The following is a 14,848-nucleotide window of genomic DNA, read 5'->3' on the forward strand; positions in this document are numbered from 1 at the left end:
CTCAGCTCTTCAGCTCAAGGCGAGCGCTCTACCACTTGAGCTATAGCGCCACTTCCGGTTTTCTGGTGGTTTATTGGAGATAGGAGTCTCACAGTCTCTCCTGCCCAGGCTGGCTTTGAACTGTGATCCTCAGATCTCAGCCTCCTGAGTAGCTAGGATTACAGGCGTGAGCCACCAGCGCCCGGCTGCCTTATAATTTTTTTAGCATACTCATTGCAGCTCAAGTTCTAGGCCTCTGAAGAGTCATAAAAAGGGCGCCGATGGCATAAGGATGAGACCTGAGGGTTGTGGTTCGAAGACAGTGCAGGCAGGAAAGCCCGGGAGACTCCTACCCCCAGAGCTTAAGCTGGATGTGGAGCTGAGGCTCAAGTGGCATAGCACTACTGGTGAGCCAAAAAGCTTAAGGCCCTGAGTTCAAGCCCTAGTACTAGCAAAAACAAACAAACACATATCATTACTCCAAGTATTTACTGGTACCTTTCAAAAAAAATTAAAGCTCACTACAGAAAGGCACAGCCCCAGTATGACCAAATAAGCATATCACTAATAAAAACCTTTAAGGTATAAAACCTATCAATAAGCCAGGCGCTGGTGGTTACGCAGGAGCCAGCCAGACTGGTCAGGAAAATGAGACTCAATCTCCAATTATCCACTATAAAACCAAAAGTAAGCTGGCTCAAAGTAGTGGACTATCCTTGAGCAAAAGAGCTCAGTGACAATGCCCAGGCCAAATTCAAGTCTCCCAATAGAACAAAAATAAAAGCCCTATCAGTATCACTGGAGGCTTAAATGAAAACTCTTTTAGTTAATTAGATCACCTTATAATTGCATACTTTGGAAGTGGCACTGTGGCTCAAGTGGTAGAGTGCTTACTCAATTTGAGCTGAAGAGCTCAGGGACAATGCCCAAGCCCAGAGTTCAAGCCCCACGACAAAAAAAATTCCTTTATAATTGCATACTTTTATGAAAGCTAGGGATTTAAATACAGGCACAATTCAATCTCTTATTTTAATTATTTATAAAGTGATTTATTTTCTTATTTCTTTTGAACCACTGCAGCATTACTATCAAAGAGACAAGGATTCACCCCTCTGTATAGTATTTTCACAATAAAAAATAAATAAAAATTTAAAAAAAGAGACAAGGATTCAAATGTCCTCTAGCCTTATCCATGCATACCTGATATAAATATACATAGGTTCAAAAGCTTCTCGACCCGATGCTGGCTCAATGCAGCCTGAACCTTTGCCCCGTAGGAAGACTTTGGCACCTGTTTCAATCTGAATGTGCTGCAAATAGGAGCAGCCTGGACCTTCCACCTTCTCTTTAACGTTGAAAGTGGGCACAGCATGTTCTAGACCCACAAATAATTTATCTTGAACATAATGCATCTGTAGAACACAATAACTTGATTAAAAAGACACATCATCAAATTCCTAATCTTGCGAAAAATTGTTATACAAAATACTTTAATAAAGCAAATATTTCCATAAGGATCTCCTACAATTGCTGTTATATCTATTAAGAAGCTTAACAGTGGGCTGGGAAGGTGGGTCAGTGGTAATGCTTGCCTTGCATGCATGAGGTTTGATTCCTCAGTACCACATAAGCAGAAAAAAGTTGGAAGTGGCACCGTGGCTCAAGTAGTACAGCCTTGAGCTAAGGAGCTGAGGGACAGCGCCCAGGAGCAGAGTTCAAGCTCCACGACTGACAAAAAACAATAAATAAAAATAAGCTTAATAATTTCTTTTTTCTGATTCTATGTGCTGGTAGCTTACATCTGTAATCCTAGCTACTCAGAAGGATCACAGTTCGAAGCCAGCCTGAGCAGAAAAATGCCCCTGAGACGCAACTAACCACTGAAAACCTGGAAGTGGTGCTGTGGCTCAAAGTGGTAGAGCCTTGAGCAAGAGCTAAGGGACAGAACCCAGGCCCTAAGTTCAAGCCCCAGGACTGACAGGAAAAAAAAAAAACAAACTTGATGAAACATCTTCATCTTTTGATGAAACATGATCAAGCTATAGCCCAGGTGGACTTAAAACTTACAATCCTGGGCTGGGAAGGTGGCTCAGTGGTAGGGTGCTTGCCTTGCATGCCTAAGGCCCTGGGTTCGATTCCTCAGCACCACATAAGCAAAAAGAAAAAAAAAGCCGGAAGTGGCACTGTGGCTCAAGTGGTAGAGCGCTAGCCTTGAGCTGAAGAGCTGAGGGACAGCGCCCAGGCCCAGAATTCAGGCCCCACGACCAGACCCCCCCAAAAAAAAAACAAAAAAACTTACAATCCTGTTAACCTCAACCTCTGAAATGTTGCAGTTACAATTCCACAATTCCTGGCTTTCAAGGAGCTTAATCCTAAAGTACTACTTAGTAGTAAGAGTACTTGCCTAATACGTACAAGGTTCTGGCTTTGATTCCCAGTACCAAAAATAAAATAAAAAGTCTTGATGTTCATGTACCTATATTACCTACAAAGTCAATGAAAGATATTGAATAGAAAAAAATCCCAAGATCCAATTTTGAGGACACAAACATACTCTTCTCAAACTGAACCAAAAACTGTAGCTTCCAATATACTACAAAGTTGGAATAGAATGTTGGGTAGTACAGTCAGCCCTGAGATTTTCTCCAATGAGGGCTGCTCTCTCTAACCCTTTTATCTAGGAGGAGTGTATCAGCGAAGTCTTGCTTCATCAGACTCAGCCTTCTTGGTCCTCCAGTTACAACCAAGTTTACAATAAAAATAAAGACATATCTTTATATGACAATGTACATAACCCTTAATCTATCAATACACTATCTAGATTATACCAGTATGAAGATATATATACCTGTATTTTTTTCTTTTTATGTACTAATTAATACACATCATTTTTACAGAAATAATCTCTCAACAAGACATACCCCTGACTGGAAAGGAGGCTTCTGGCTAACAGCTGGAGACAGCTGAGCAATGGGTGCTGGTTGGTGATAGACAGTGACTGTTGCACCATTAAAAGTCGGACTTGTTCCTGTAGCTGCTTTCACTACTCCATTGGTGATAATTTCTTTTATTCGGTTTACAGCTCCTACGGTAAAACAAGACAGTAGATACTATAACAAAGAATCGAATGAACTGACTAGTGCCCAAAGATAAAGATAGGCCAAAGTTCGATTTTCAAGTATTAATCCATTAGTAACTAAATATGTGGCTCCCCACTTCTCTAACCACCAGCCACTAGCCTGCAGTTAATAAACAAGAGTCCTAACAGCTATCAAAAAAAGTTAATGCAAGTCTGGAGGTGTAGCTCAATTGACACTTTGTTGATCTGTTAGGCACAGCCCAGCACGTGGTTCTTCTCAAGTGACATGTGAGCCAAAATTATTACTTACTGTCCACTAATTCCCGTGTCTGGCCCTGAACATGAAGATACAAAGGACGATCCCTATAAAGAGAAATACAAGACTGATTTCCAAAATGGACAAAACCAGAGTCAATTGAGTCATCAAGTCTTATTGCATTAAGATTTACAAATAAGAAAAAAGGACTATTGCTAAGAACATGGCAATATACCTTTTCCTGTTAAAGGTTAATGGGAAGCTGGGCATCAGTGGCTCACACCTGTAAACCCTGCTATTCAGGAGGCTGAGATCTGAGGATTGCAGTTCAAAAAGCCAGCCCAGGCAGAAGAATCCATGACTCTTATCTCTGATAAATTACCAAAAAAGCCAGAAGCAGAGCTATGGCTCACTTGGTAGAGTACTAGCATAGAGGAAAAAAAAAATCTCAGGGACAGCATCTAGGCCCCAGGCCCACAGTTCAAGCCCCAGGACCAGCCCATGCACCCCTGCCGCCCCAAAAAAAGCCAGGCGCTGGTGGCTCATGCCTATAATCCTAGCTCCTCAGGAGGCTGAGATCTAAGGATCACGGTTCAAAGTGCCTTGAGCTGAAGAGCTCAGGGACAGCGCTCAGGCCCAGAGTTCAAGCCCCATGACCAACAAAAAAATACGTAAATAATAAAATAATAAGATAGTGGGAAGTTGGGTGCCAGTAGCTTATATCTCTGAACCAAGCTTCACAGAAGCTGAGATCTGAGATCCTAATCTTCAATTAACCAGCAAAATGTCAAAAGTGGCTATGGCATAAGTGGTAGAGTGCTAGTCTTGAGCACATAAAGCCAATAAGAGTGCTAGTCCCGCCAGGTGCCGGCGGCTCACACCTGTAATCCTAGCTACTCAGGAGGCTGAGATCTGAGGATCGAAGTTCAAAGCCAGCCCGGGCAGGAAAGTCCATGAGGCTCTTATCTCCAATAAACCACTAGGAAACTGGAAGTGGTACTATGGCTCAAGCGGTAGAGCGCTTGTCTTGAGCTGAAGAGAGCAGGGACAGCACCCAAGCCCAGAGTTCAAGCCCACGACCGACCAAAAAAAAAAAAAAAAAGAGTGCTAGTCCCTGAGTTCAAGTCCCCATACCACCTTGACCTCAGACAAAAAACACGAAATGCGAGTCATTGGCCCAATCTTTCCCAAACCAGAGGACAAGCAATACGCACCCAGGTCCCACTTTAGCCTTCTCCTCAGTAGTCATGAATCTCCCTCGTGTTGACACAGCAGCTCCACTAAGTCTGCTAATCTAAAGAGAAAACAGTGTATAAAAAGATGGTGTCCAAATACCAAAAAATCATATCATGCTCCATATATACATAAAATTATGTGATAAAAAGTAAAAATTTGGAGCTGGGAATGTGCCTTTGTGATAGAGCGCTTGCCTAGCATGCATGAAGCCCTGGGTTCCTCAGTACCATCTAAACAGAAAAAGCCAAAAGTAGCACTGCGGCTCAAGTGGTAGAGCGCTAGCCTTGAATAAAAGAAGCACATGAATAAAAGGGCACTGGCACTGTTCCTGAGTTCAACCCCAGAACTGGCCAAAAAAAAAAAAAAATTGAGTATCAATGGTAGATAAACTTTTCTCACCCCCATTCACTCAGTCCATTCAGTAAGGTAGGAATGAATTTTCTCCCATATCTGAAATATTTAATCCATCAAACCAACCCAAGAAATTTACCCATATGTGTTCATCTTCCTCTGCAATTCAATCGAATCAGGGCCTGGGCACTGTCCCTGAGCCTTTTCATGCTTAAGGCTAGCACTCTACCACTTGAGCCACAACTCCACATACAGCTTTTTGAGGGTCAAATGGAGATAAAAGTCCCATGGACTTATCCTGCCCAGGCTAGCTTTGAACAGCGATCCACAGGTTTCAGCCTCCTGAGAAGCTAGAATTATGCATGGGTCAATGGTGTCTAGCTCAGTCTTGATTTTAATTATGACCCCAACCCACTGATAAATGTTTGACTCCTGGCTTGTGTGTAGAAGTCTTTTTTTTCTCTTTGCTGGTTGCGGGGCTTGAACTTGGCCTGGGCACTCTCCCTGAGCTTTTTCGCTCAAGGATAGCACTCTTGTACTCTACCACTTTGAGTCACAGTGCCACTTCCAATTTTCTAGGGGTTAATTGGGAATAAGAGTTTCATGGACTTTCCTGCCTGGGCTGGCTTCCAACCATAATCCTCAGGTCTCAGCCTTCTGAGTAGCTAGGATTATAGGTGTGAGCCACCAATGCCTAGCCAGAAATGAATTTATTTGTTACCTTCCCCACAAAAGTCCCAATTCTTCCATACCTCATCTTGAGTCTGTCCTCGTGTGAGCAAGTTCCTACATGTGAGAGGCACATCATTGATTTCCACTTCAGCAACTACCAGGTCATCTTTGCTTTTATTGCTAGTTAGGCCTTTGCCAGGAGCCTGAAGCTACAAGAAAAGAAAAAAGAAAGAAATTAGATTAGTTGAGCTTGAATTCAAAGCCCTATATTCTCACTTAGCTTTTTGCTCATATTTAGCAGTCTACTACTTGATATTTCTTTTCCTTAGCTGAAGGTAAGTCACTGGCATTTATGTATCAACCAAGATCTCAGCCTTCTGAGTAGTTAGCGATTATAGGTGTGAGCCATGCTCCTAGAAGAAAAACAAATTTTTTTTTGGTGCCAGTCCTGGGGCTTGAACTCAGGGCCTAAGCTTCTTTTGTTCAAGGCTAGCACTCCATCACGTGAGCCACAGTGCCACTTCCGGCTTTCTCTGTTTACAGAGGAATCAAACCCAGGGCTTCATGCAAGCTCGGCAAGCACTCTACCTCTAAGACACATTCCCAGCCCTTGGAAGCAATACATAATATGTACCATATACTACATAATATATCTATATGCATATACATATATGCCTGTTGTAGGGCTTGAACTCTGGGCCTACAAAATATTTTTGTCTTTTCTTTTTAGGTCCGGTCATGGGACCTGAACTCTGGGCCTGGGTGCTGTCCCTCAGCTCTTCAGCTCAAGGCTAGCGCTTTACTATGCTCTACCACTTGAGCCACAGCGCCACTTCCGACTTTTTTCTTTTTGCTTATGTGGTGCTGAGGAATCGAACCCAGGGCCTCATGCATGCAAGGCAAGCACTCTACCACTGAGCCACCTTCCCAGCCCTATTTTTGTCTTTTTTGAGAGGTGCTTAGGAATGATCCTAGGGCCGCGGTGCATGCAAGTAGGCAAGCAGTCTTCCAGTGAACCACATCACCAGCCCTTGTTTTTTGAGATGAGGTCTCACTATGTAGCCCAGGTCGGCCTTTCAGATTCTGGTATGAAAGACATATACCGCCGGGCAACGGTGGCTCACCCCTGTAATCCTAGCTACTCAGGAGGCTGAGATCTGAGGATCTCGGTTCAAAGCCAGCCTGGGCAGGAAAGTCCATGAGACTCTTCTCCAATAAACCACTAGGAAACCGGAAGTGACGCTGTGGTTCAAGTGGTAGAGCGCTCGCCTTGAGCTGAAGAGTGCAGGGACCGCGCCCAAGCCCAGAGTTCAAGCCCCACAACCAACCAAAAAAAAAAGAAAGAAAGACATATACCACCAGACCGACATTTAATGTATTTGGTCATACTTAAACAGCTCAATGACAGCGCCCAGGCCCAAAGTTCAAGCACCACAACCAAAAATAAAAATAAAGACATCAAGGTTGGTGCTGGTGGCTCATACCTGCAATCCTAGCTACTAGGAGTCTGAGATCTGAGGATTGTAGTTCAAAGCCAGCCAAGGCAAGGAGTCCATGAGACTCATCTCCAATTAACCACCAAAAAGCCAAAAACGGAGCTGTGGTAAGAGTGTGAGCCTTGAGCTGAAGAACTCAGGGACAGTATCCAGGCACTAAGTTCAAAAGCCCATGACTGACAATTAAAAAAAAAAAAAAAAGATAATGAAGTAGATAGAGTTAACATGGCTATTATCAGATTTTTTTCTAATCATGGCCTTTTACATTTTTTTCTTTTTCAGGTAATTCCTTATTATGTACCTCAGATTGGCCTCCAATTCAACTTTTTATCTCAGCTTCCTGAATGCCAGGATTATACGCAAGTATTATTATGCTCAGCAATATATGGGGTAGTTTTTTTTTTTTTGGGGGGGGGTTGGTCGTGGGGCTTGACCTCTGTGCCTGGGTGCTGCCCTCAGCTCTTTAGCTCAAGGCAAGTGCTCTACCAGTTGAGCCACAATTGGAGATAAGTCTCACAGATGTTCCTGCCCAGGCTGGCTTTGAACGTCAATCCACAGAGCTCAGCCTCCTGAGTAGCTAGGATTACAGGCATGAACCACCACCACCTGGCTTGTTTTCGTTTTAAACAAAAAACAAAACAGTACTAGAGTTTGAATTCAAGGCCCTCACATTTGTTCAGCTGGTATTCAAGTGTTACCCTACTACTTGAGCCACGCCTCTAGACCTGGTTTTGATCAGCAGTCTTCTGAACTAAGATTATATGTGCGAGCCACCAGAGTCTAGCCTGTATGCATTTTTATGGGCCACATCATTACTAAAACTATGGAAGGTATAACCTCCAAAAGGAAAATTAAAGGCCTAAGTTAGAATGCTGCCAGCTGAATCTGCTGACTTTACATGTAAAATATAGGTAGAAAGAATACACGTGACCCATACACCTTATATCAATTAAACTGTCTTTGTACAGACACAGTCACAAAATATTCAATTCAACAAATTCCATGCTTGTTATGGCTTCAAAATGCCTTCTATTACATAAAACATTCTATCACTGTTATGAAAAAGAGAATAGACAAAAAAAAAAAAACACCTAAAGGATCCTCTGTGGTTTCAATTTAAACTACAACTAACTTGCCTGTTGAGTGTGAGCTGGAAAAAGTTTTAAAGATTACCTTTTTTCCTTTTCTTTCATTTTTTTTGGTCAGTAGTGGGGCAACTATGGGGCTGGGCAATGTCCCTGAGCTCTTTAGCTCAAGGCGAGCTCTCTATTACTGGAGCCACAGGGCCACTTCTGGTTTTCTGGTGGTAAATTGGAGATAAGAATGTTACAGACTTTCCTGCCAGGCTGGCTTTGAATCTCAATCCTCACATCTCAGCCTTTGGAGTAGCTAGGATTATAGGCATGTGTACATGGAGCCCAGCCTAAAATTACCTTTCTTTCTTTCTTTTTTTTTTTTTCTGGGGTGGGGGGGATCCGGTCGTGGGGCCTGAACTCTGGGCTTGGGCTATGTCCCTCAGCTCTTCAGCTTAAGGCTAGCGCTCTACCACTTGAGTCACAGCGCCACTTCTGGCTTTTTTTTCTTTTTGCTTATGTGGTGCTGAGGAATCGAACCCAGGGCCTCATGCATGCAAAGCAAGAACTCTACCACTGAGCCACTTCCCTACTCAAAGAAGGTTACATAGACTTCAAACCCTGGATACATTTGAAGACTTACATTTGATAATTACTACAGTAGACAGTATAAGCATTTATTACAAATGAGAAAACTGATGTCAAAGCCTTATAATCAGTTTCTGGGGATGCGGGGTTTCAAACCCAGGTAATTATGATTCTAAAGCCAGTATTTATATATACCATGTAGCCTCTTGCTTAGTTCAACTTTCATTTTAAAGTGTGTGTGTGTGTATGTGTGTGTGTTCACCAGTACTAGGGCTTGAACTCAGGGCCTGGCTACTGTCCCTTAAATTTTTTGTTCAAGGATATGCCTTACTCCTGGCTGTTTGCTAGTTAACTGGAGATAATATTTGTTTGCCAGAGCTTGCTTTGAACTGTGATCCTCAGATCTCAGCCTCCTAAGTAACTAGGATTACAGGCCTGAGCCATCAGTGCACAGCTAAAGATCATGTTGTTTTTTTCCCCCCTTAGTCATGGGGCTTGAACTCTGGGCCTGGGCGCTGTCCCTAAGCACTTTAGCTCAAGGCTCTACCACTTCAGTCACAGCAGCACTTCCAGTTTTCGGGTGGTTAATTGGAGATAAGAGTATCACAGACTTTCCTGCCCGGGCTGGCTAAGAACAATGATCCTCAGATCTCAGCCTCCAGAGTAGCTAGGATTACAGGCATGAGCCACCAGCACACAACTAAAGATCAACTTTTAAGAAAAAGATAAATCAGGGCTGGGAAGGTGGCTCAGTGGTAGAGCCCTTGCTTTGCATGCCTAAGGCCCTGGATTCGATTCCTCAGCACCACATAAGCAAAAAGAAAAAAGTCAGAAGTGGCGCTGTGGCTCAAGTGGTAGAGCACTAGCCTTGAGCTGAAAAGCTGAGGGACAGCGTCCAGGCCCAGAGTTCAGGCCCCACAACCGGACCAAAAAAAAAAAAAAAAAAAAAGATAAATCTAGCTGGGTGCCGGTGGCTCTCGCCTAAAATCCTAGCCCCTCAGGAGGCTGAGATCTGAGGATCACTGTTCTAAGCCAGCCAGGGGAGGAAAGCCCTTGATACTCTTATCTCCAATTAACCCCCAGAAAACCAGAATTGCTGCTGTGGCTCAAGGGATAGAACAGTTTCCATGAGCTGAAGAGCTCAGGGACAGTGCCCACGTCCAGAGTTCAAGCTCCACAAATGACGAAAAACAAAAAAACTGAATTTAAATAAGTAATACTAGTATTAAGAATCTTAGTATTTGCTAGCTGCTGGTGGCTAATCCCTATAATCCTATTTAAGAGTCTTTAAGATCTTAAAATTGCAGTTCAGAGCCAGTCTATCTGGTAAAAAAAAAATCTGACTCTTATTCTCACCACCAAAAATAATCATAATCATAATAATCTTAGCCAGGCACTGGTGGCTCACACCTGTAACTCTAGGTACTGAGGAGGTTGAGATCTGAGGATTGTGATTCTAAGCCAGCCCAGCTGTAAAAAGTCTGAGACTCATTTCTAATTAAACACAAAAAGCTGGAAATGGAGCTATGACTCAAGTGGTAGAGAACTAGCCTTGAGAAAACAGTTCAGGGAGAGCACTCAGGTTATAAGTTCAAGCCCCAGTACCTAAACAAAACAAAACAAAAAGTCTTTATTACTCAGGGAGCATTCCATCTTTGTTGGGGGGGGAGGGAGAAGGAGGAAAGGGCTGGGGAGAGATGGATAGATTTATCACTAGATAGATCTAGCTAGGTAGCTATTCAAGTGTTAACTTCTAACAACCTATTCTATTTAGATCTGTATCTAGAGATATTATTTCCATGTGGGTTTCAAAGAGACTTCCACCTGGTAGGAAACCACTACCACTGAACTATATCCCAACCCTATTAATATGCTTTTAATTTTTCATTATAGACTTTAGAAATATTTGTACAATTGACTTATAAAATCTTTGCAAGCCACAGAAATATACTTAAAGCAGTGCTTGGGAGGTTGAAGCCAGAGGACTGAATTTGAGGCCAGCTTGTGCTACATAATGATTTTCAGCCTAGACTAGGCAATGAATTAAGACCCTCCCCTCAAATCCTAAAGTGTGTGTATTTAGCTTTTGTCTAAAAGCTCCAGAAAGGTGTTTCATGTAAGTGAAAAACACTTACTGGATTAAATTAAAATCTGCATCCTGTAGTATCTATGAAAAGATAAGTACAGGGGCTGGGAAGGTGGTTCAGTGGTAGAGTGCTTGCCTTGCATGCATGAGGCCCTGGGTTCGATTCCTCAGCACCACATAAGCAGAAAAGCTGGAAGTGGCGCTGTGGTTCAAGTGGTAGAGCACTAGCCTTAAGCTGAAGAGCTGAGGGAAGTGCCCAGGCCCAGAGTTCAGGCACCCTGACTGGCAAAAAAAAAAAAAAAAAGATAAGTACTGTGGTGTAAAATGAGCGATAATTTTGAGGGTTTTTTTGTTGTTGTTGTTGTTTTGTCAGTCTCGGGTTTGAACTAAGGCCTGGGCATTGTCCCTTAATATTTTTGCTCAAGACTAGTTAGTGTTCTACCATTTGAGCCATAACTCCACTTGCAATTTTTTTGGTAGTTAACTGGTAACAAGAATGTATCACATGGGCTGGGAAGGTGGCTCAGAGGTAGAGCACTTGCCTTGCATGCCTGAGGCCCTGGGTTCAATTCTTCAGTTCCACATAAGCAAAAAGAAAAAAAAGCCAGAAGTGGCGCTGTGGCTCAAGTGGTAGAGTGCTAGCCTTGAGCTGAGGGACAGTGCCCAGGCCCAGAGTTCAGACCCCACGACCAGACCTTCCCCCCAAAAAAAAAAGAATGTATCACATAGATTTGCTATCCTTTTTAAATGAAAATTACAATACATGTCTGTAAGCAACACTACCATTATCAGCATTATTCCATAAGAAAATTATTGCACTCTCTGGCAAAAGAAAAGGGACAAGACCCCTTCTGGTTAAGATTTTAATTATGCCAGGAATTGCATTAAAGAACAAAAAAATCTCCTCAATCTGCTGTTTGAAAACAGCAAATATATATATATATACATATATATATAAATTATCCTTTCAGTTTAATTCATGTTTAATTGCACTTATGGATTAAGCATCTATAGATTGTACCAAGAAATGAAACTTTAAAAAGATGATACTTGATTCTCCTGAACTTCCTATCAAAAACATATTACAACTTTAGGTGCTGAAAATGTGGATTAGAGGTAGAATGCTTGCCTAGCATGCTTGAAGCCCTGGGTTTAATTCTTCAGTACCACATACACAGAAAAAGCATGAAGTGGTGTTGTGGTAGAGTGCTAGCTTTGCCCACAGAAGCTCAGGGACAGTGCCCAGGCCTTAAGATCAAGTCCCAGGGCTGGCAAAAAAAATTAAAATAAAAAAAAAATACAACTTTAGGCACTGTGGCTCAAGTGGTAGAGTGCGAGCCTTGAGCTGAAGAGCTGAGGGACAATGCCCAGGCCCAGAGTTCAGGCCCCATGACCAGACCCAAAAAAAAAAAAAAAATACAACTTTAACAAATTAGTATACATATATGTATAGGTAGATAGATAGATACAACTATAGGTATATATGTTTATTAAATGGCTTTTCAGCAACATTATGGACAGAACTACAGATACATGGGTGAGGCAAACAATTTGGTCCATAAACGTAAACAGCCCAATTAAAATGGTCTCACAAAAACTAATTTATGAAAAAAAATACCTGAAATGTTCCAAAACTAAACAATGTTTAAATTACTGTACCAGTTTTCTCCTTCACCTACAGGAATAATTATGAAATCAGATGACATAACTGCTACAAAAATTGCGTTTAACTAGGACTCTTTGACTTTTAATACCTTCTCGGCAGCATTCTGAGTTGGTTTCAGCTTCCCTTTGGCCATGAGCATGGCATTGATCTTGGCAGCCACAGCTGCAGCGGCATCCAATGCTCCTGAGGGAGCAGCCGTGGCACCCCCAGGAGTTCCCCCACTGGTGACCTCTCCACCCGGGGCCGCTGGCGGGAGAAAGAGAAGGGGAGCAGGAGCCGGTTGGTCCCATTTGCTGCGGCGCCTACAGGTAGGAGAAAGAAAATATTTGGCCCTAAAATCTTCAATCTCTAGTATTGTTCATTTACTATGTCCAAGTACGACTCTCCATCGTTTCCCATTATCTACTTCCGAATCTCCTGCCAAGCCTAAAATTCCCATCTCTCTTTTAAACAAGGACAGCTGCAACTCTCCCACCAGAATCTACTTTTTTTCCCCCGTCACGACCATCAAAAAAAACGCACACAGGGTCCCGGTTCGCCCTCACTCTGGCCTTCACTCTAAGTCGCCCTTCTAAAGGTGCCTTGTTTTTCCTCCACCCTCAGATCCTCGCCGGCCCTTTTTAGCGGCCCGAAGCCGGTTCAAAACCCTTCGCCCCGAGAAGCGCGGCCTTCCGGTAGGTACACTTCCTATTTCAGTGTTCCTCCACCCATTGGCAAATTCCCGCGGTCCCGCTGTCCCTCCCGCGTCCCCGTGCTCGCCCCGACTCCCTCGCCGGCGAAGCTTTACCCGCCAGCTCCAGGATGTGTCGCGCTCCCCGCGGACATGGCGACGGGCTCGACTCCACCACCCGCCAACTACCTCACTACCCGTCTCCCGTCACTTCCGCCCTCATGCCCTTACGCACAGCCTCTTCCGGTCGTGAAGCAGGGCGCATCCGGTGAAACTCGATTTCGATTGGACTCTTGATGATTTAAAGATGTCTGACGTGTTAACTGAGACTACGTAAGGGATGACTTTCCGGCTGGCTTCTTGCCCATAAGAAAGATGTCTGCAATACCTAATTTCAAAGGGAACGCCGGGCTAGAAGGATCCATCTTTATTGTGGGCAGGTTAGACAAAACGCTTGAGTACGGAAATTTCATGGTTTGCCAAAATTTGTTTGTGTGGAAATTGAGCCTGTGGTTGGGGTGGGGGGCGGGAGGGGAAATCCCGCGGCTCTTGCCCACTTCGCGTTTCAACCACTTTTTCCTCTCGGAAAAGATCGTTCCAAAAGTTATTCCAACGATTCCTCTGTTGTTTAATTTCTATACACCTGGCAGGGAATATGAACCGTGTGAGTGTGAATCCGCCGCAGGTCCAGCTATTCTGGGACTATCTTTGCAGCCAGGGATGATAAGTTATGTAATGACCAAAGGTCAAAAGAAAATATGCACAAGTTGTGGGGCATTGAAGGAATGGAAGTTGGGCCCGCGGGTTGAGGGCCGGGGAAGTGTCTTCTTGGGAGGATGAGAGGGGGGCAGTACTTACTGTCGGGCTGGCTAAAAAATCTTCAATGCTGAGGAGTTTGATTCTGGACACCAGAGGTTTCCAGCATCTTAGCGTATCAAGGAATCTATAGCGGAATGAGATTTTTTTTTTTAATAGCATGAAGTCCGGAGCCAGAGACTCATTCCTGTAATCCTAGCTACTCGGGAGGCTGAGATCTGAGGATCTCAATTCGAAGCCAGCCAAGCCCCGTGGCGACGAGGGGGGTGGGAGTAGAGGATGGAGGGAGGCAGAGGGAGGGAGAGCAATTTTTCAAAGATGTTTATGGTCCAATATGTTTAGCAGAATGTAAATCCATTTAAAAGCCAAATTTATAGTATACCCCATCAGCATTTAATAATACTGCCTGTATCCTCTATGAAATGGCATACACAGTTACTATGTGAACCTGTTGCATTGATGTATGTGTTTCTTTGTTTTACAATAGCTACAGTTTTAATGTTACATTTTTTTTCTTTGGCATATTGTGACAGATTTATTTTCCAAAATTTTGACTTCAACTACATTGTTTCCTTTTGCCTCTTCTCCAAAAACAATGTTGTGTGCCGGTTTCTCCAAAAACAATGCTAATTAGCTCATCCTTGTAACCCTAGCTACTCAGGAGACTGAGACTTGGAGGATGGCAGTGTGAGGCCAGCCTGGGCAGAAAATTCTACCAGACTCTTTATCTTTTAATCAGCAAAGTGCCAGACTGGAGGTATGGCTCTAGTGATAGTGCACTAGCCCTCTGAGCCAGGAGGGCACAAGCCTGGATTACAAGCTCCAGTATTGATCATAGATAGAGGTTTTTGGTTTTGATTGGTTTTTAAATTTTTATTAT

General features: G+C 43.4%; 1 protein-coding gene across 3 annotated transcripts in view; it reads right to left on the bottom strand.

Annotated features, from left to right (window-relative positions):
• Positions 1–13,332, bottom strand: part of Kiaa0907 (KIAA0907 ortholog) — a 23,461-nt gene extending 10,129 nt beyond the window's left edge. For all 3 annotated transcript variants that reach the window (XM_013015345.1, XM_013015344.1, XM_013015346.1), the window contains exons 1-7: positions 13,270–13,332; positions 12,571–12,784; positions 5,654–5,782; positions 4,529–4,608; positions 3,369–3,421; positions 2,901–3,064; positions 1,180–1,391 (exon numbers count right to left, since the gene is read on the bottom strand). In XM_013015345.1, coding sequence (XP_012870799.1) covers positions 1,180–1,391; positions 2,901–3,064; positions 3,369–3,421; positions 4,529–4,608; positions 5,654–5,782; positions 12,571–12,784; positions 13,270–13,307 — 890 coding nt within the window. In that variant the 5' untranslated portion in view covers positions 13,308–13,332. The remainder of the gene's footprint in view (positions 1–1,179; positions 1,392–2,900; positions 3,065–3,368; positions 3,422–4,528; positions 4,609–5,653; positions 5,783–12,570; positions 12,785–13,269) is intronic.
• Between the last annotated feature and the right edge of the window lie 1,516 nt (positions 13,333–14,848).

Source organism: Dipodomys ordii, unplaced genomic scaffold (genome assembly GCF_000151885.1).
Source record: "Dipodomys ordii isolate 6190 unplaced genomic scaffold, Dord_2.0 Scaffold26, whole genome shotgun sequence".
In the NCBI taxonomy this organism is placed as follows: Eukaryota; Metazoa; Chordata; class Mammalia; order Rodentia; family Heteromyidae; genus Dipodomys; species Dipodomys ordii.